Source organism: Salmo salar, chromosome ssa16 (genome assembly GCF_905237065.1).
Source record: "Salmo salar chromosome ssa16, Ssal_v3.1, whole genome shotgun sequence".
NCBI lineage: Eukaryota > Metazoa > Chordata > Actinopteri > Salmoniformes > Salmonidae > Salmo > Salmo salar.
In genome coordinates this window covers 58,724,813-58,747,248 of record NC_059457.1, presented here as the reverse complement: position 1 = coordinate 58,747,248, position 22,436 = coordinate 58,724,813, and the positions used below count along the sequence as shown (strand labels likewise).

Sequence of the window (22,436 nt, the reverse complement as noted above, 5' to 3'; positions counted from 1 at the left end):
ACGAGCCTTTGGTCATTAATATGGTCAAATCCGGAAACTATCATTTCGAAAACAAAATGTTTATTCTTTCAGTGAAATACGGAACCGTTCCGTATTTTATCTAACGGGTGGCATCCATAAGTCTAAATATTCCTGTTACATTGCACAACCTTCAATGTTATGTCATAATTATGTACCATTCTGGCAAATTAGTTCGCAACGAGCCAGGCGGCCCAAACTCTTGCGAATACCCTGACTCTGCGTGCAATAAACACAAGAGAAGTGACACAATTTCCCTAGTTAATATTGCCTGCTAACATGATTTTCTTCTAACTAAATATGCAGGTTTAAAAATATACTGCTCAAAAAAATAAAGGGAACACTTAAACAACACATCCTAGATCTGAATGAAATGAATAATCTTATTAAATACTTTTTTCTTTACATAGTTGAATGTGCTGACAACAAAATCACACAAAAATAATCAATGGAAATCCAATTTATCAACCCATGGAGGTCTGGATTTGGAGTCACACTCAAAATTAAAGTGGAAAACCACACTACAGGCTGATCCAACTTTGATGTAATGCCCTTAAAACAAGTCAAAATGAGACTCAGTAGTGTGTGTGGCCTCCACGTGCCTGTATGACCTCCCTACAAAGCCTGGGCATGCTCCTGATGAGGTGGCGGATGGTCTCCTGAGGGATCTCCTCCCAGACCTGGACTAAAGCATCCACCAACTCCTGGACAGCCTGTGGTGCAACGTGGCGTTGGTGGATGGAGCGAGACATGATGTCCCAGATGTGCTCAATTGGATTCAGGTCTGGGGAATGGCCAGGCCAGTCCATAGCATCAATGCCTTCCTCTTGCAGGAACTGCTGACACACTCCAGCCACATGAGGTCTAGCATTGTCTTGCATTAGGAGGAACCCAGGGCCAACCGCACCAGCATATGGTCTCACAAGGGGTCTGAGGATCTCATCTCGGTACCTAATGGCAGTCAGGCTACCTCTGGCGAGCACATGGTGGGCTGTGCGCCCCCCAAAGAAATGCCACCCCACACCATGACTGATCCATCGCCAAACCGGTCATGCTGGAGGATGTTGCAGGCAGCAGAACGTTCTCCACGGCATCTTCAGACTCTGTCACGTCTGTCACATGTGCTCAGTGTGAACCTGCTTTCATCTGTGAAGAGCACAGGGCGCCAGTGGCGAATTTGCCAATCTTGGTGTTCTCTGGCAAATGCCAAACGTCCTGCACGGTGTTGGGCTGTAAGCACAACCCCCACCTGTGGACGTCGGGCCCTCATACCACCCTCATGGAGTCTGTTTCTGACCATTTGAGCAGACACATGCACATTTGTAGCCTGCTGGAGGTCATTTTTCAGGGCTCTTACAGTGCTTCTCCTGCTCCTCCTTGCACAAAGGCGTAGGTAGCGGTCCTGCTGCTGGGTTGTTGCCCTCCTACGGCCTCCTCCACGTCTCCTGATGTACTGGCCTGTCTCCTGGTAGCGCCTCCATGCTCTGGACACTACGCTGACAAACACAGCAAACCTTCTTGCCACAGCTCGCATTGATGTGCCATCCTGGATGAGCTGCACTACCTGAGCCACTTGTGTGGGTTGTAGACTCCGTCTCATGCTACCACTAGAGTGAAAGCACCGCCAGCATTCAAAAGTGACCAAAACATCAGCCAGGAAGCATAGGAACTGAGAAGTGGTCTGTGGTCCCCACCTGCAGAACCACTCCTTTATTGGGGGTGTCTTGCTAATTGCCTATAATTTCCACCTGTTGTCTATTCCATTTGCACAACAGCATGTGAAATGTATTGTCAATCAGTGTTGCTTACTAAGTGGACAGTTTGATTTCACAGAAGTGTGATTGACTTGGAGTTACATTGTGTTGTTTAAGTGTTCCCTTTATTTTTTTGAGCAGTGTATATACTTCTGTATACTGATTTTAAGAAAGGCAGTGATGTTTATGGTTAGGTACATTCGTGCAACGATTGAACGATCGCAAATGCGCTTTTGTTAAATCATCGTTTGGGGAAGTTAGCTGTCTTTGTTAGGAAGAAATGGTCTTCACACAGTTCGCAGCGAGCCAGGCGGCCCAAACTGCTGCATATACCCTGACTCTGTTTGCAAGAGAAGTGACACATTATCCCTAGTTAAAAGAAATTCAGGCAATATTAACTAAATATGCAGGTTTAAAAATATATACTTCTGTATACTGATTTTAAGAAAGGCATTGATGTTATATTCGTGCAAAGATTGTGCTTTTTTCGGCAATGAGCTTTTGTTAAATCACCCGTTTGGCGAAGTTGAAGTAGGCTGTGATTCGATGATAAATTAACAGGCACCACATCGATTATATGCAACGCAGGACAAGCTAGTTAAACTAGTAATATCATCAACCATGTGTAGTTAACTAGTGATTATGTGAAGATTGATTGTTTTTTTTATAAGATAAGTTTAATGCTAGCTAGCAACTTACCTTGGCTTATTACAGCCACAAGGTCATTTTGACGCTGCACTCGCGTAACAGGCGGTCAGTCTGCCACGCAGTTTCCTCATGGATTGCAATGTAATCGGCCGTAAAATGCCGATTTACCGATTGTTATGAAAACTTGAAATCGGTCGACCTCTAATATCAACTATTGGAAAACAAGTGAAAACACTTGAATCACTCAGAGACAAGCAGGGCCTCTAACCTTTTTGGTTCACCTGCCACTGTCAGGTAGTTTTACATTTTTATTGAACATGTTTGGGCCGTAATTACACTAAAAAACAAAACACAATTGATGCTTTGTAATGTTTCTATAAAATAGACATTCTTACCCGCCAAAATCGGCCCACGTTTGGTGGGTGGCAGGTGTTCATTTTCTACCTTGGAGGCGAGACACCTCAGCTAGACTCTGATAGGAACGCCATGTACAGGTAACCTGTCAGGTAAAAGCTTGATTCCTTCCTCAGTCTGCTGCTGGACAAGCGTCTGAGAGCGGACTGTAAGAACCAGGGAGCCAACATCCCCTGGCCTGCGTCCAACCGCTACGAGACTCTGCTGAAGCAACGCCACGTACAGGTAACCTCTAACCCCTAACCCCTAACCTCTAATCCCTAACCCCTAACCCTACCCCTCCAACCACTACTAGACCCTACTGAAACAACGCCACGTACAGGTAACCTCTAACCCCTACCCCTCCAACCACTACTAGACCCTACTGAAACAACGCCACGTACAGGTAACCTCTAACCCTAACCCCTAACCCTCCAACCGCTACGAGACCCTGCTAAAGCAACGCCACATACAGGTAACCTCTAACCCCTAACCCTACCCCTCCAACCACTACTAGACCCTACTGAAACAACGCCACGTACAGGTAACCTCTAACCTCTAACCCCTAACCTCTAACCCCTAACCCTACCCCTCCAACCACTACTAGACCCTACTGAAACAACGCCATGTACAGGTAACCCCTAACCCCTAACCTCTAACCCCTAACCTCTAACCCCTAACCCTACCCCTCCAACCACTACTAGACCCTACTGAAACAACGCCATGTACAGGTAACCCCTAACCCCTAACCTCTAACCTCTAACCCCTAACCTCTAACCCCTAACCTCTAACCCTACCCCTCCAACCACTACTAGACCCTTCACTGTGGTAATTAAATGATCATTCTTTTTCTGGCATTCTCTGTATTGTCCATCACATAAAGAGTGAAAAAAATGAAATACAATACAAACATACATACATAGTAATTACATCCCTAGAGCAGTACAATAATATACATACATAAACTCAGCAAAAAAAAGAAACGTCCCTTTTTCAGGACCCTGTCTTTCAAAGATAATTTGTAAAAATCAAAATAACACAGATCTTCAATGTAAAGGGTTTAAACACTGTTTCCCATGCTTGTTCAATGAACCATAAACAATTAATGAACATGCACCTGTGGAACGGTCGTTAAGACACTAACAGCTTACAGACGGTAGGCAATTAAGGTCAGTTATGAAAACTTATTACATTTACATTTAAGTCATTTAGCAGACGCTCTTATCCAGAGCGACTTACAAATTGGTGCATTCACCTTATGATATTCAGTGGAACAACCACTTTACAATAGTACATCTATATCTTTTAGGGGGGGGGGGGGGTTAGAAGGATTACTTTATCCTATCCTAGGTATTCCTTGAAGAGGTGGGGTTTCAGGTGTCTCCGGAAGGTGGTGATTGACTCCGCTGTCCTGGCGTCGTGAGGGAGCTTGTTCCACCATAGGGGTGCCAGAGCAGCGAACAGTTTTGACTGGGCTGAGCGGGAACTGTGCTTCCGCAGAGGTAGGGGGGCCAGCAGGCCAGAGGTGGATGAGCGCAGTGCCCTCGTTTGGGTGTAGGGCCTGATCAGAGCCTGAAGGTACGGAGGTGCCGTTCCCCTCACAGCTCCGTAGGCAAGCACCATGGTCTTGTAGCAGATGCGAGCTTCAACTGGAAGCCAGTGGAGAGAGCGGAGGAGCGGGGTGACGTGAGAGAACTTGGGAAGGTTGAACACCAGACGGGCTGCGGCGTTCTGGATGAGTTGTAGGGGTTTAATGGCACAGGCAGGGAGCCCAGCCAACAGCGAGTTGCAGTAATCCAGACGGGAGATGACAAGTGCCTGGATTAGGACCTGCGCCGCTTCCTGTGTGAGGCAGGGTCGTACTCTGCGAATGTTGTAGAGCATGAACCTACAGGATCGGGTCACCGCCTTGATGTTAGTGGAGAACGACAGGGTGTTGTCCAGGGTCACGCCAAGGTTCTTAGCACTCTGGGAGGAGGACACAATGGAGTTGTCAACCATGATGGCGAGATCATGGAACGGGCAGTCCTTCCCCGGGAGGAAAAGCAGCTCCGTCTTGCCGAGGTTCAGCTTGAGGTGGTGATCCGTCATCCACACTGATATGTCTGCCAGACATGCAGAGATGCGATTTGCCACCTGGTTATCAAAAGGGGGAAAGGAGAAGATTAATTGTGTGTCGTCTGCATAGCAGTGATAGGAGAGACCATGTGAGGATATGACAGAGCCAAGTGACTTGGTGTATAGCGAGAATAGGAGAGGGCCTAGAACAGAGCCCTGGGGGACACCAGCGGTGAGAGCACGTGGTGCGGAGACAGATTCTCGCCACGCCACCTGGTAGGAGCGACCTGTCAGGTAGGACGCAATCCAAGCGTGGGCCGCGCCGGAGATGCCCAGCTCGGAGAGGGTGGAGAGGAGGATCTGGTGGTTCACAGTATCAAAGGCAGCAGATAGGTCTAGAAGGATGAGAGCAGAGGAGAGAGAGTTAGCTTTAGCAGTGCGGAGAGCCTCCGTGACACAGAGAAGAGCAGTCTCAGTTGAATGACCAGTCTTGAAACCTGACTGATTTGGATCAAGAAGGTCATTCTGAGAGAGATAGCAAGAGAGCTGGCCAAGGACGGCACGTTCAAGAGTTTTGGAGAGAAAAGAAAGAAGGGATACTGGTCTGTAGTTGTTGACATCGGAGGGATCGAGTGTAGGTTTTTTCAGAAGGGGTGCAACTCTCGCTCTTTTGAAGACAGAAGGGACGTAGCCAGCGGTCAAGGATGAGTTGATGTGCGAGGTGAGGTAGGGGAGAAGGTCTCCGGAAATGGTCTGGAGAAGAGAGGAGGGGATAGGGTCAAGCGGGCAGGTTGTTGGGCGGCCGGCCGTCACAAGACGCGAGATTTCATCTGGAGAGAGAGGGGAGAAAGAGGTCAAAGCATAGGGTAGGGCAGTGTGAGCAGGACCAGCGGTGTCGTTTGACTTAACAAACGAGGATCGGATGTCATCGACCTTCTTTTCAAAATGGTTGACGAAGTCATCCGCAGAGAGGGAGGAGGGGGGGGAGGATTCAGGAGGGAGGAGAAGGTGGCAAAGAGCTTCCTAGGGTTAGAGGCAGATGCTTGGAATTTAGAGTGGTAGAAGTGGCTTTAGCAGCAGAAACAGAAGAGGAAAATGTAGAGGAGGGAGTGAAAGGATGCCAGGTCCGCAGGGAGGCAAGTTTTCCTCCATTTCCGCTCGGCTGCCCGGAGCCCTGTTCTGTGAGCTCGCAATGAGTGGTCGAGCCACGGAGCAGGAGGGGAGGACCGAGCCGGCCTGGAGGATAGGGGACATAGAGAGTCAAAGGATGCAGAAAGGGAGGAGAGGAGGGTTGAGGAGGCAGAATCAGGAGATAGGTTGGAGAAGGTTTGAGCAGAGGGAAGAGATGATAGGATGGAAGAGGAGAGAGTAGCGGGAGAGAGAGCGAAGGTTGCGACGGCGCAATACCATCCGAGTAGGGGCAGAGTGAGAAGTGTTGGAGGAGAGCGAGAGGGAAAAGGATACAAGGTAGTGGTCGGAGACTTGGAGGGGAGTTGCAATGAGATTAGTGGAAGAACAGCATCTAGTAAAGATGAGGTCAAGCGTATTGCCTGCCTTGTGAGTAGGGGGGAAGGTGAGAGGGTGAGAGGGTGAGGTCAAAAGAGGAGAGGAGTGGAAAGAAGGAGGCAGAGAGGAATGAGTCAAAGGTAGATGTGGGGAGGTTAAAGTCACCCAGAACTGTGAGAGGTGAGCCATCCTCAGGAAAGGAACTTATCAAGGCGTCAAGCTCATTGATGAACTCTCCAAGGGAACCTGGAGGCCTCTTTATGACACTAAAGAGGCCTTTCTACTGACTCTGAAAAACACCAAAAGAAAGATGCCCAGGGTCCCTGCTCATCTGCATGAACGTGCCTTAGGCATGCAGCAAGGAGCCATGAGGACTGCAGATGTGGCCAGGGAAATAAATTGCAATGTCCGTACTGTGAGACGCCTAAGACAGCGCTACAGGGAGACAGGATGGACAGCTGATCGTCCTCGCAGTGGCAGACCACGTGTAACAACACCTGTACAGGATTGGTACATCCAAACATCACACCTGCGGGACAGGTACAGGATGGCAACAACAACTGCCCGAATTACACCAGGAACACACAATCTCTCCATCAGTGCTCAGACTGTCCGCAATAGGCTGAGAGAGGCTGGACTGAGGGCTTGTAGGCCTGTTGTAAGGCAGGTCCTCACCAGACATCACCGGCAACAACGTCGCCTATGGGCACAAACCCACCATCGCTGGACCAGACAGTACTGGCAAAAAGTGCTCTTCACTGACGAGTCGCGGTTTTGTCTCACCAGGGGTGATGGTCGGATTCGCGTTTATCGTCGAAGGAATGAGCGTTACACCGAGGCCTGTACTCTGGAGCGGGATCGATTTGGAGGTGGAGGGTCCGTCATGGTCTGGGGCGGTGTGTCACAGCATCACCGGACTGAGCTTGTTGTCGATGCAGGCAATCTCAATGCTGTGCGTTACAGGGAAGACATCCTCCTCCCTCATGTGGTACCCTTCCTGCAGGCTCATCCTGACATGACCCTCCATCATGACAATGCCACCAGCCATACTACTCGTTCTGTGCATGATTTCCTGCAAGATAGGAATGTCAGTGTTCTGCCATAGCCAGCGAAGAGCCCGGATCTCAATCCCATTGAGCACGTCTGGGACCTGTTGGATCGGAGGGTGAGGGCTAGGGCCATTCCCCCCAGAAATGTCCGGGAACTTGCAGGTGCCTTGGTGGAAGAGTGGGGTAACATCTCACACCAAGAACTGGCAAATCTGGTGCAGTACATGAGGAGGAGATGCACTGCAGTACTTAATGCAGCTGGTGGCCACACCAGATACTGACTGTTACTTTTGATTTTGACCCCCCCCCCCTTTGTTCAGGGACACATTATTCAATTTCTGTTAGTCACATGTCTGTGGAACTTGTTCAGTTTATGTCTCAGTTGTTGAATCTTGTTATGTTCATACAAATATTTACACATGTTAAGTTTGCTGAAAATAAACGCAGTTGACAGTGAGAGGACGTTTCTTTATTTGCTGAGTTTACATTTTTGTATGACTGCACGACTCTCCCTAATAGTCCCCTACCTGGGTTGTCTCTGTCATGTCCCTCATGTTGGTTCCTCTCCTCTCTGTAGCTGCTGGGTCGTTCCATAGACCTGAACCGTCTGATCACCCAGAGAGTGTCTGCTGCTCTCTACAAGTCTCTGGAGCTGGCCATCAACCGCTTCGAGAGCGAGGACCTCACATCCATCGTGGTACGACCTGCTTTAAGTGTGTCTTCCTCTGTAACAGGAACTAGAAGGTCTGATTGGACATCATCCGTATGACCCACAAGCTGTCTTCTCCCCTTCCTCTGTAACAGGAACTAGAAGGTCTGATTGGACATCAACCGTATGACCCACAAGCTGTCTTCTCCCCGTCCTCTGTAACAGGAACTAGAAGTTCTGATTGGACATCATCCGTATGACCCACAAGCTGTCTTCTCCCCTTCCTCTGTAACAGGAACTAGATGGTCTGATTGGACATCATCCGTATGACCCACAAGCTGTCTTCTCCCCTTCCTCTGTAACAGGAACTAGATGGTCTGATTGGACATCATCCGTATGACCCACAAGCTGTCTTCTCCCCTTCCTCTGTAACAGGAACTAGAAGGTCTGATTGGACATCAACCGTATGACCCACAAGCTGTCTTCTCTCCTTCCTCTGTAACAGGAACTAGAAGGTCCGATTGAACATCAACCGTATGACCCACAAGCTGTCTTCTCCCCTTCCTCTGTAACAGGAACTAGAAGGTCTGATGAACATCAACCGTATGACCCACAAGCTGCTGTCGAAGTTCCTGACGCTGGACAGTATGGACGCCATGTTCCGGGAGGCCAATCACAATGTCTCCGCCCCCTACGGACGCATCACACTCCACGTCTTCTGGGAACTCAACTACGATTTCCTCCCCAACTACTGCTACAACGGCTCTACTAACAGGTAACACTACTACTACTACTACTACTACTACTACTACTACTACTACAACGGCTCTACTAACAGGTAACACTACTACTACTACTACTACTACTACTACTACTACTACTACTACTACTGCTACAACGGATCTACTAACAGGTAACACTACTACTACTACTACTACTACTACTCCTACTACTACTACTACTACTACTACTACTGCTACTACTGCTACTACTACTACACTACTACTGCTACAACGGCTCTACTAACAGGTAACACTACTACTACTACTACTACTACTACTACTACACTACTACTGCTACAACGGCTCTACTAACAGGTAACACTACTACTACTACTACTACTACTACTACACTGGCTCTACTAACAGGTAACACTACTACTACTACTACTACACTACTACTGCTACAACGGCTCTACTAACAGGTAACACTGCTACTACTACTGCTACACTACTACTACTACTGCTACAATGGCTCTACTAACAGGTAACACTTCTACTGCTACACTACTACTACTACTACACTACTACTGCTACAACGGCTCTACTAATAGGTAACACTACTACTACTACTACTACTACTACTACTACACACTACTACTACTGCTACAACGGCTCTACTAACAGGTAACACTACTGCTACTACTACTACTACACTACTATACACTACTACTGCTACAACGGCTCTACTAACAGGTAACACAACTACTACTACTGCTACTACTGCTACTACTACTACACACTACTACACACTACTACTACTGCTACTACTACTACTACTACTACTACTACTACTACTATACTACTACTACTACTACTACACTACTACTACAACGGCTCTACTAACAGGTAACACAACTACTACTACTACTACTACTACACACAACTACTACTACTACTGCTACTACTACTACTACTACTACTACTGCTGCACTACTACTACTACTACTACACTACTACTGCTACAACGGCTCTACTAACAGGTAACACTACTACTACTACTACTACACACTACAACTACTACTACTACTACTACACTACTACTACTACTACTACTACACACTACTACTGCTACTACTACTACTACTACTACTACTACTACAACGGATCTACTAACAGGTAACACTACTACTACTACTACTACTACTACTACTATACACTACTACTACACACTACTACTACTACACACTACTACTACTACTACTACTACTAGGGGTTATGAAGGATTCCCACCTGTTCTTGTTTACAGCAGAGAGGGGTTATGAAGGATTCCTACCTGTTTACAACAGAGAGGGGTTATGAAGGATTCCTACCTGTTTACAACAGAGAGGGGTTATGAAGGATTCCTACCTGTTCTTGTTTACAGCAGAGAGGGGTTATGAAGGATTCCTACCTGTTCTTGTTTACAGCAGAGAGGGGTTATGAAGGATTCCCACCTGTTCTTGTTTACAGCAGAGAGGGGTTATGAAGGATTTACACCTGTTCTTGTTTACAGCAGAGAGGGGTTACGAAGGATTCCTACCTGTTTACAACAGAGAGGGGTTATGAAGGATTTACACCTGTTCTTGTTTACAGCGTGTACAGCTAGCTGTTCAGAATGTGATGAGGATCTGATGGGGGGGGGGGGGGGGGAGCGAGAGAGAGCGAGAGAGACCGGAACCGGACTTGTTTTAAGTTCTTAATCACCATCATGAAATGTATATTCCTGTGTTTCTCCCTGTCTTTGTGAGGGCTCTCTGTGGTTAATGGAAAAAATATTGATTTATTAATTGGAATATCCAATCTCTCTCTTCTCTCTTCCTCTCTAGGTTTGTCCGCACGGTCCTGCCCTTCTCTCAGGAGTTCCAGAGGGACAAGCCGCCCAACGCCCAGCCCCAGTACCTGTACGGGTCAAAGGTCAGTATAACCTTAACCCTACCCAGCCCCAGTACCTGTACGGGTCAAAGGTCAGTATAACCCTAGCCCCAGTACCTGTACGGGTCAAAGGTCAGTATAACCCTAACCCCAGTACCTGTATGGGTCAAAGGTCAGTATAACCCTAGCCCCAGAACCTGTACGGGTCAAAGGTATGCTACCCCTATCCCTATCTCTAACCCCACCCCTAACCCTAACCCTACCAGAAATGTCTAAAAACCTGTTTTCGCTTTGTCATTATAGGGTATTGTGTGTAGATTGATGAGAGATAAAAAAATGTATTTAATCAATTTTAGAATAAGGCTGTAACGTATATAAAATGTGGAAAAAGGGAAGGGGTCTGAAAACTTTCCAAATACACTGTATGGCCGTTTGGGAACATACTGTTCTTCCCAAGTGCAGGAAACTACCCTCCCTTTACATCCCATACCTTTGGGATTTGGTTCCACTATAAACACTCTGAATGGGCATCACCTTTCCCATCACTGTTAAATATAACCTACACAACTCCAAAACATTTCTTGACACGGAGAACGATGAAATCTCTTGGACACGAGCGTACTGAGACACACACTCCTTGTTTAATAAGACTAGTTATCACCCTCAGCACACGTACAAGTGCTCTTGTAAAATCTCCGTTGATAAGATTGAACACAGTATGTACAGGAGAAAAGTGATGTTAAAGTAGCAACATCAAGAGATTTCTCCACGGTGCGTAGGGACCTGCATCATGGGGAACTTCCTAGCCAGGCCGATACCTTTTGTCACGACCATCTCCACACCTTCAATGCAGTTTAATTCTTGTAGCGAAGACGCATTTCCAGGAGATGGAGAATCTTTTTTGAGCCGTGAAAGTTTAACATCTATCTCAGCGTTCAGAAGGAATACAGATGTTAAACTTATCTCAGCGTTCAGAAGGAATAGAGATGTTAAACTTATCTCAGCGTTCAGAAGGAATACAGATGTTAAACTTATCTCAGCGTTCAGAAGGAATACAGATGTTAAACTTATCTCAGCGTTCAGAAGGAATAGAGATGTTAAACTTATCTCAGCGTTCAGAAGGAATAGAGATGTTAAACTTATCTCAGCGTTCAGAAGGAATAGAGATGTTAAACTTATCTCAGCGTTCAGAAGGAATAGAGATGTTAAACTTATCTCAGCGTTCAGAAGGAATACAGATGTTAAACTTATCTCAGCGTTCAGAAGGAATACAGATGTTAAACTTATCTCAGCGTTCAGAAGGAATACAGATGTTAAACTTATCTCAGCGTTCAGAAGGAATACAGATGTTAAACTTATCTCAGCGTTCAGAAGGAATACAGATGTTAAACTTATCTCAGCGTTCAGAAGGAATAGAGATGTTAAACTTATCTCAGCGTTCAGAAGGAATACAGATGTTAAACTTATCTCAGCGTTCAGAAGGAATAGAGATGTTAAACTTATCTCAGCGTTCAGAAGGAATACAGATGTTAAACTTATCTCAGCGTTCAGAAGGAATACAGATGTTAAACTTATCTCAGCGTTCAGAAGGAATACAGATGTTAAACTTATCTCAGCGTTCAGAAGGAATACAGATGTTAAACTTATCTCAGCGTTCAGAAGGAATACAGATGTTAAACTTATCTCAGCGTTCAGAAGGAATACAGATGTTAAACTTATCTCAGCGTTCAGAAGGAATACAGATGTTAAACTTATCTCAGCGTTCAGAAGGAATACAGATGTTAAACTTATCTCAGCGTTCAGAAGGAATACAGATGTTAAACTTATCTCAGCATTCAGAAGGAATACAGATGTTAAACTTATCTCAGCGTTCAGAAGGAATACAGATGTTAAACTTATCTCAGCGTTCAGAAGGAATACAGATGTTAAACTTATCTCAGCGTTCAGAAGGAATACAGATGTTAAACTTATCTCAGCATTCAGAAGGAATACAGATGTTAAACTTATCTCAGCGTTCAGAAGGAATACAGATGTTAAACTTATCTCAGCGTTCTGAAGGAATACAGATGTTAAACTTATCTCAGCGTTCAGAAGGAATACAGATGTTAAAGATGACTTTGCCTTTCTGGGTAGTGGATCAATTCCCACTTCAGGTCTATCAGGTACATTGTAAACAAACATCCTGGGGTCCCAGTCTGGAAAATCTGTCATCTGGAATCATCCAACCTGCTTTATGTGATAGAATGTCTGAAGTTTAACAAACTGTACGTCAGGAATGCTAAGGGAAACTTCTCCTCCAGTCCCCTCCAGTGTAGTGGAACACTTCTCCTCCAGTCCCCTACAGTGTAGTGGAACACTTCTCCTCCAGTCCCCTACAGTGTAGTGGAACACTTCTCCTCCAGTCCCCTCCAGTGTAGTGGAACACTTCTCCTCCAGTCCCCTACAGTGTAGTGGAACACTTCTCCTCCAGTCCCCTACAGTGTAGTGGAACACTTCTCCCTCCAGTCCCCTACAGTGTAGTGGAACACTTCTCCTCCAGTCCCCTACAGTGTAGTGGAACACTTCTCCTCCAGTCCCCTACAGTGTAGTGGAACACTTCTCCTCCAGTCCCCAGCAGTGTAGTGGAACACTTCTCCTCCAGTCCCCTACAGTGTAGTGGAACACTTCTCCTCCAGTGTAGTGGAACACTTCTCCTCCAGTCCCCTCCAGTGTAGTGGAACACTTCTCCTCCAGTCCCCTACAGTGTAGTGGAACACTTCTCCTCCAGTCCCCTACAGTGTAGTGGAACACTTCTCCTCCAGTCCCCTACAGTGTAGTGGAACACTTCTCCCTCCAGTCCCCTACAGTGTAGTGGAACACTTCTCCTCCAGTCCCCTACAGTGTAGTGGAACACTTCTCCTCCAGTCCCCAGCATCACTACTGAGCGATTACAGCAACTCAGAGCTGACAGGAGGGAGGGAGCGAGAAAGTGAATATTGTAGGGGAAAATTCTGGCATAACTTTCTCTCTCACTCCCAGTATCCCTCTCTCTCTCTCTTTTCTATCCCTCTGTCTCCCACTCCCTCTCTCCCCTCTCTACAGGCTCTGAACCCGGCGTACAGCAGTATCTTCGGTTTCTACAGGTCCTTAACTTCCTGTCTCTGTCTCCCCTCTCCCCTCTCTCCAGGCTCTGAACCTGGCGTACAGCAGTATCTTCGGTTTCTACAGACACTTTGTTGGTCCTCCTCACATCAAGGCCATGTGCCGTCTGCTGGGGTACCAGGGCATCGCTGTGGTCATGGAGGAGCTGCTGAAAGTGGTCAAGAGCCTGGTGAGAAAGGAGAGGAGTGGAGGAGGAGGGGTGGGATGGAGGAGGGGTGGGATGGGTGAGGGGTGGAGGAGGGGTGGGATGGAGAGGGGAGGGAGGGAGGGAGGGAGGGAGGGAGGGAGGGAGGGAGGGAGGGAGGGAGGGAGGGAGGGAGGGAGGGAGGGAGGGAGGGAGGGAGGGAGGGAGGGAGGGAGGGAGTCCTCTCCATCTTCTCTCGCCTCCTTTTCAAAAAGGTAAACGTTAAAGATCCACTATGCAGAAATCGCTCCACCATTTCCTGGTTGCAAAAATGCTAATAGTTTGCATAATTTCAGTTTGTAACAAAACAAGTCTAGAGTAGAGAATATCATTGTACCATCTAAACTGCTGTGAAATATATATTTTCCATAACCAAAAATATTACATTTTCAGCTGTTTGAAGCTGGTGTAAAAAACTGAAAGTAAGACTCAGAAACAGAATTTAAGAACGTGATGCACAGAAATAGTGCACATAGAACAGAACTACCGCTTCTTAGACTTGCTTTCAATGAGAATGACAGATCTATAACTCGCATTTCTATGTTAATTTGGTCGGGTCGGCCAAAAAGTGAAATATTGCCGCTTTAATCGAGGAGAGTCGGTGAGGATTGACATGCGCTTGCTTGAAATGAGACGGTTCTCCTCCAGTCGCACATCATTAGGCTAATCACCTTTACAGGGGTGGAAAGCAAAAGAATTAAGTTGGTTGTGTAAGACATTTTATAGATGAAACAATTTTCTCATCTGACAAAACAAAAGCTGATTGAAAGTGGGTGTGGTGGATTTCTAAACTCTTCCACTGTAGGATATATATATATATAGGGGATTCGAACTTGCAACCTTTCGGTTACAAAAGGTTGACAAGTTAGATTAGAAGATTAGTTGACAATTTGAATCAGGTGTGCTTGTCCAGGGTTACAATAAAAATGTGCACTGTTGGGGAGTACTGGAGGACCAGAGTTGGGATGTTGGGGGTACTGGAGGACCAGGGTTGGGCTGTTGGGGGGTACTGGAGGACCGGAGTTGGGATGTTGGGGGTACTGGAAGACCAGAGTTGGGATGTTGGGGGTACTGGAGGACCAGGGTTGGGGGTACTGGAGGACCAGAGTTGGGATGTTGGGGGTACTGGAGGACCAGGGTTGGGGGTACTGGAGGACCAGGGTTGGGCTGTTGGGGGTACTGGAGGACCAGGGTTGGGCTGTTGGGGTGCTGGAGGACCAGGGTTGGGCTGTTGGGGGTACTGGAGGACCAGGGTTGGGCTGTTGGGGGTACTGGAGGACCAGGGTTGTGCTGTTGGGGGGTACTGGAGGACCAGGGTTGGGCTGTTGGGGGGTACTGGAGGACCAGGGTTGGGCTGTTGGGGGTACTGGAGGACCAGAGTTGGGGGTACTGGAGGACCAGAGTTGGGGGTACTGGAGGACCAGAGTTGGGGGTACTGGAGGACCAGAGTTGGGAGTACTGGAGGACCAGAGTTGGGGGTACTGGAGGACCAGGGTTGGGGGTACTGGAGGACCAGGGTTGGGCTGTTGGGGGTACTGGAGGACCATGGTTGGGCTGTTGGGGGTACTGGAGGACCAGGGTTGGGCTGTTGGGGGTACTGGAGGACCAGGGTTGGGCTGTTGGGGGGTGCTGGAGGACCAGAGTTGGGTACTGGTGGTACTGAAAAAGTTTGGGAACATCTGCTCTAGATAGAGGTACCATTCCTCTAGATCAGCCCTGCTCTCCACTCACAAATCTAACCGCACAGTGTCAAATTAATCAATAAATCCTCATGTGATCAATACATTAAACTCTGTCAGCTCCAGGGGACCATCATGCAGTATGTTATTAACCCTGTATCTCCCCCTCAGCTCCAGGGGACCATCATGCAGTATGTTATTAACCCTGTATCTCCCCCTCAGCTCCAGGGGACCATCATGCAGTATGTTATTAACCCCGTCTCTCCCCCTCAGCTCCAGGGGACCATCATGCAGTATGTTATTAACCCTGTCTCTCCCCCTCAGCTCCAGGGGACCATCATGCAGTATGTTATTAACCCTGTCTCTCCCCCTCAGCTCCAGGGGACCATGTTATTAACCCCGTCTCTCCCCTCAGCTCCAGGGGACCATCATGCAGTATGTGAAGACCCTGATGGAGGTGATGCCTAAGATCTGTCGTCTCCCTCGCCACGAGTACGGCTCCCCAGGTGAGTCCGGAGAGACAGGGAGCTCCCTTCAATGTCTGACAGATATTTCTGTAATTAACGGTTTTTAGCGAGGCAAATTGGCAATAGTTGCAAGCTATGATGAGTGTCCTTAATCGATCCCTTGATTTCATTAGCAGACCTGTGTTTCTGTTCCCTGCTAGGTGTCCTGGAGTTCTTCCACCACCAGCTGAAGGACATAGTGGAGTACGCCGAACTGAAGACTGTCTGCTTCCAGAACCTCAGGGAGGTGGGCAATGCTCTGCTCTTCTGTCTGCTCAGCGAACAGAGCCTGGTAAGAACCACGACCCCAACACCACGACCCCAACACCTCTACCCCTCTACACAACCACGACCCCAACACCACGACCCCAACACCTCTACCCCTCTACACAACCACAACCCCAACACCACGACCCCAACACCTCCACCCGAACACCTCTACACAACCACGACCCCAACACCACGACCCCAACACCTCTACACGACCACAACCCCAACACCACGACCCCAACACCTCTACACGACCCCAACACCTCTACCCCAACACCACGACCCCAACACCTCTACACGACCCCAACACCTCTACACGACCCCAACACCTCTACACGACCCCAACACCTCTACACAACCACGACCCCAACACCTCTACACGACCCCAACACCTCTACACAACCACAACACCTTTACAAGACCCCAACACCTCTACACGACCCCAACACCTCTACACGACCCCAACACCTCTACACGACCCCAACACCTCTACACAACCACAACACCTCTACACGACCCCAACACCTCTACACAACCCCAACACCTCTACACGACCCCAACACCTCTACACAACCACGACCCCAACACCTCTACACGACCACAACACCTCTACACGACCCCAACACCTCTACACAACCCCAACACCTCTACACAACCCCAACACCTCTACACAACCCCAACGCCTCTACACGACCCCAACACCTCTACACGACCCCAACACCTCTACACGACCCCAACACCTCTACACGACCCCGACACCTCTACACGACCCCGACACCTCTACACGACCACGACACCTCTACACGACCCCGACACCTCTACACAACAACGACCCCGACACCTCTACACAACCCCAACACCTCTACACGACCCCAACACCTCTACACGACCCCAACACCTCTACACGACCCCAACACCTCTACACAACCACGACCCCAACACCTCTACACAACCACGACCCCAACACCTCTACACGACCCCAACCCCAACACCACGACCCCAACACCTCTACACGACCCCAACACCTCTACCCCAACACCACGACCCCAACACCTCTACACGACCCCAACACCTCTACACGACCCCAACACCTCTACACAACCACAACACCTCTACACGACCCCAACACCTCTACACAACCCCTACACGACCCCAACACCTCTACACGACCCCAACACCTCTACACGACCCCAACACCTCTACACGACCCCAACACCTCTACACGACCCCAACACCTCTACACGACCCCAACACCTCTACACGACCACGACACCTCTACACGACCCCGACACCTCTACACAACAACGACCCTGACACCTCTACACAACCCCAACACCTCTACACGACCCCAACACCTCTACACGACCCCAACACCTCTACACGACCCCAACACCTCTACACGACCCCAACACCTCTACACAACCACGACCCCAACACCTCTACACAACCACGACCCCAACACCTCTACACGACCCCAACACCTCTACACGACCCCAACACCTCTACACAAACACGACCCCAACACCTCTACACGACCCCAACACCTCTACACGACCCCAACACCTCTACACAACCACGACCCCAACACCTCTACACGACCCCAACACCTCTACACAACCACGACCCCAACACCTCTACACAACCCCAACACCTCTACACAACCCCAACACCTCTACACAACCCCAACACCTCTACACAACCCCAACACCTCTACACGACCCCAACACCTCTACACAACCACGACCCCAACACCTCTACACGACCCCAACACCTCTACACAACCCCAACACCTCTACACGACCCCAACACCTCTACACGACCCCAACACCTCTACACAACCACAACACCTCTACACGACCCCAACACCTCTACACGACCCCGACACCTCTACACGACCCCGACACCTCTACACGACCCCAACACCTCTACACGACCCCAACAACTCTACACGACCACGACCCCAACACCTCTACACGACCCCAACACCTCTACACGACCCCAACACCTCTACACGACCCCAACACCTCTACACAACCCCAACACCTCTACACGACCACAACACCTCTACACGACCACAACACCTCTACCCCAACACCACGACCCCAACACCTCTACCCCAACACCTCTACACGACCACGACACCTCTACACGACCCCAACACCTCTACACAACCCCAACACCTCTACACAACCCCAACACCTCTACACAACCCCAACACCTCTACACGACCCCAACACCTCTACACAACCACGACCCCAACACCTCTACACGACCCCAACACCTCTACACGACCCCAACACCTCTACACGACCCCAACACCTCTACACCCGACCCCAACACCTCTACACAACCACACGACCCCAACACCTCTACACGACCCCAACACCTCTACACGACCCCAACACCTCTACACAACCACAACACCTCTACACCCACACCCCCGACACACCTCTATACGACCCCAACACCTCTACACGACCCCAACACCTCTACACGACCCCAACACCTCTACACGACCCCAACACCTCTACACGACCCCAACACCTCTACACAACCCCAACACCTCTACACAACCCCAACACCTCTACACAACCACGACCCCAACACCTCTACACAACCCCAACACCTCAACACGACCCCAACCCCAACACCACGACCCCAACACCACGACCCCAACACCTCTACACGACCCCAACACCTCTACACAACCCCAACACCTCTACACAACCACGACCCCAACACCTCTACACGACCCCAACACCTCTACACAACCCCAACACCTCTACACGACCCCAACACCTCTACACGACCCCAACACCTCTACACAACCACGACCCCAACACCTCTACACGACCCCAACACCTCTACACGACCACAACACCTCTACACGACCCCAACACCTCTACACAACCCCAACACCTCTACACAACCACGACCCCAACACCTCTACACGACCCCAACAACTCTACACGACCCCAACACCTCTACACAACCCCAACACCTCTACACAACCCCAACACCTCTACACAACCACGACCCCAACACCTCTACACAACCACGACCCCAACACCTCTACACGACCCCAACACCTCTACACGACCACAACACCTCTACACGACCCCAACACCTCTACACAACCACGACCCCAACACCTCTACACGACCCCAACACCTCTACACAACCACGACCCCAACACCTCTACACGACCCCAACACCTCTACACGACCCCAACACCTCTACACGACCCCAACACCTCTACACGACCCCGACACATCTACACGACCCCAACACCTCTACACGACCCCAACACCTCTACACGACCCCAACACCTCTACATGACCCCAACACCTCTACACAACCCCAACACCTCTACACAACCCCAACACCTCTACACGACCCCAACACCTCTACACAACCCCAGCACCTCTACACGACCCCAACACCTCTACACGACCCCAACACCTCTACACGACCACGACCCCAACACCTCTACACGACCCCAACACCTCTACACGACCACGACCCCAACACCTGTACACGACCCCAACACCTCTACACGACCCCAACACCTCTACACGACCCCAACACCTCTACACAACCCCGACCCCAACACCTCTACACAACCCCGACCCCAACACCTCTACACAACCACGACCCCAACACCTCTACATGACCCCAACACCTCTACACGACCCCAACACCTCTACACGACCCCAACACCTCTACACGACCCCAACACCTCTACACAACCCCAACACCTCTACACGACCCCAACACCTCTACACGACCCCAACACCTCTACACGACCCCAACACCTCTACACGACCCCAACACCTCTACACAACCACGATCCCAGGGGTTCGTGTTTCCCAGGGGAGCGTCAGCAACACCTCGTGTCAGTAGAACATCTCTGACCAGCAGCAACACCTTGTGTCAGTAGAACATCTCTGACCAGCAGCAACACCTTGTGTCAGTGGATCATCTCTGACCAGCAGCAACACCTCGTGTCAGTGGATCATCTCTGACCAGCAGCAACACCTCGTGTCAGTGGATCATCTCTGACCAGCAGCAACACCTCGTGTCAGTGGATCATCTCTGACCAGCAGCAACACCTTGTGTCAGTGGATCATCTCTGACCAGCAGCAACACCTTGTGTCAGTAGAACATCTCTGACCAGCAGCAACACCTCGTGTCAGTAGAACATCTCTGACCAGCAGCAACACCTCGTGTCAGTAAAACATCTCTGACCAGCAGCAACACCTCGTGTCAGTAGAACATCTCTGACCAGCAGCAACACCTCGTGTCAGTGGATCATCTCTGACCAGCAGCTTGTCAGTGGAAAATAAGATGGCTGCTAAAAAAGACAATTGAGGGTTTGTGTTTTAATTAAACAATCTTCTCTTTCACTCTCAGTCTCAGGAGGAGGTGTGTGACCTGCTACATGCCGCACCATTCCAGAACATTCTTCCCAGGGTCCATGTCAAGGGTAAGAGTGAGTGAGTGAGTGAGTGAGTGAGTGAGTGAGTGAGTGAGTGAGTGAGTGAGTGAGTGAGTGAGTGAGTGAGTGAGTGAGTGAGTGAGTGAGTGAGTGAGTGAGTGAGTGAGTGAGTGAGTGAGTGAGTCTGTCTGTCTGTCTGTCTGTCTGTCTGTCTGTCTTCTTCTGCGTCTCTGTCTTTGTCTGTTGTCTGTCTGTTGTCTGTGTCTGTCTGTTGTCTGTCTGTCTGTCTGTCTGTCTGTCTGTCTGTCTGTCTGTCTGTCTGTCTGTCTGTCTGTCTGTCTGTCTGTCTGTCTGTCTGTCTCGTCTGTCTGTCGTGTGTGTCGTCTCGTCTGTCTGTCTGTCTCTTTTTGTCTGTCTGTCTGTCTGTCTGTCTGTCTGTCTGTCTGTCTGTCTGTCTGTCTGTCTGTCTGTCTGTCTGTCTGTATCAGTGACTCTGTTGTCTCTTCTCATTGTAGAGGGTGAGCGTCTTGATGCCAAGATGAAACGTCTGGAGGCTAAATACACAGCCCTGCACCTGGTTCCCCTGATAGAACACCTGGGAACCCCTCAGGTACCATTAACACCAGCCCTGCACCTGGTAACCCTCAGGTACCATCACACTGCCTTAGTTAACACCAGCCCTGCACCTGGTAACCCACAGGTACCATCACACTGCCTTAGTTAACACCAGCCCTGCACCTGGTAACCCTCAGGTACCATCACACTGCCTTAGTTAACACCAGCCCTGCACCTGGTAACCCACAGGTACCATCACACTGCCTTAGTTAACACCAGCCCTGCACCTGGTAACCCTCAGGTACCATCACACTGCCTTAGTTAACACCAACCCTGCACCTGGTAACCCTCAGGTACCATCACACTGCCTTAGTTAACACCAGCCCTGCACCTGGTAACCCTCAGGTACCATCACACTGCCTTAGTTAACACCAGCCCTGCACCTGGGAACCCTCAGGTACCATCACACTGCCTTAGTTAACACCAGCCCTGCACCTGGTTCCCCTCAGGTACCATCACACTGCCTTAGTTAACACCAGCCCTGCACCTGGTAACCCTCAGGTACCATCACACTGCCTTAGTTAACACCAGCCCTGCACCTGGTTCCCCTCAGGTACCATCACACTGCCTTAGTTAACACCAGCCCTGCACCTGGTAACCCTCAGGTACCATCACACTGCCTTAGTTAACACCAGCCCTGCACCTGGTAACCCTCAGGTACCATCACACTGCCTTAGTTAACACCAGCCCTGCACCTGGTTCCCCTCAGGTACCATCACACTGCCTTAGTTAACACCAGCCCTGCACCTGGTTCCCCTACAGGTACCATCACACTGCCTTAGTTAACACCAGCCCTGCACCTGGTAACCCTCAGGTACCATCACACTGCCTTAGTTAACACCAGCCCTGCACCTGGTAACCCTCAGGTACCATCACACTGCCTTAGTTAACACCA

General features: G+C 49.4%; 1 protein-coding gene across 1 annotated transcript in view; it reads left to right on the top strand.

The window, feature by feature from the left end:
- The window catches only part of cyfip1 (cytoplasmic FMR1 interacting protein 1), a 96,535-nt gene that overhangs the window by 64,038 nt on the left and 10,061 nt on the right, over positions 1–22,436 (top strand). The window contains exons 20-28 of the mRNA XM_045697505.1: positions 2,951–3,059; positions 8,004–8,123; positions 8,651–8,850; positions 10,663–10,750; positions 13,875–14,018; positions 16,128–16,218; positions 16,380–16,510; positions 20,902–20,974; positions 21,442–21,536. Of these exons, the coding sequence (XP_045553461.1) occupies positions 2,951–3,059; positions 8,004–8,123; positions 8,651–8,850; positions 10,663–10,750; positions 13,875–14,018; positions 16,128–16,218; positions 16,380–16,510; positions 20,902–20,974; positions 21,442–21,536 (1,051 nt within the window). The remainder of the gene's footprint in view (positions 1–2,950; positions 3,060–8,003; positions 8,124–8,650; positions 8,851–10,662; positions 10,751–13,874; positions 14,019–16,127; positions 16,219–16,379; positions 16,511–20,901; positions 20,975–21,441; positions 21,537–22,436) is intronic.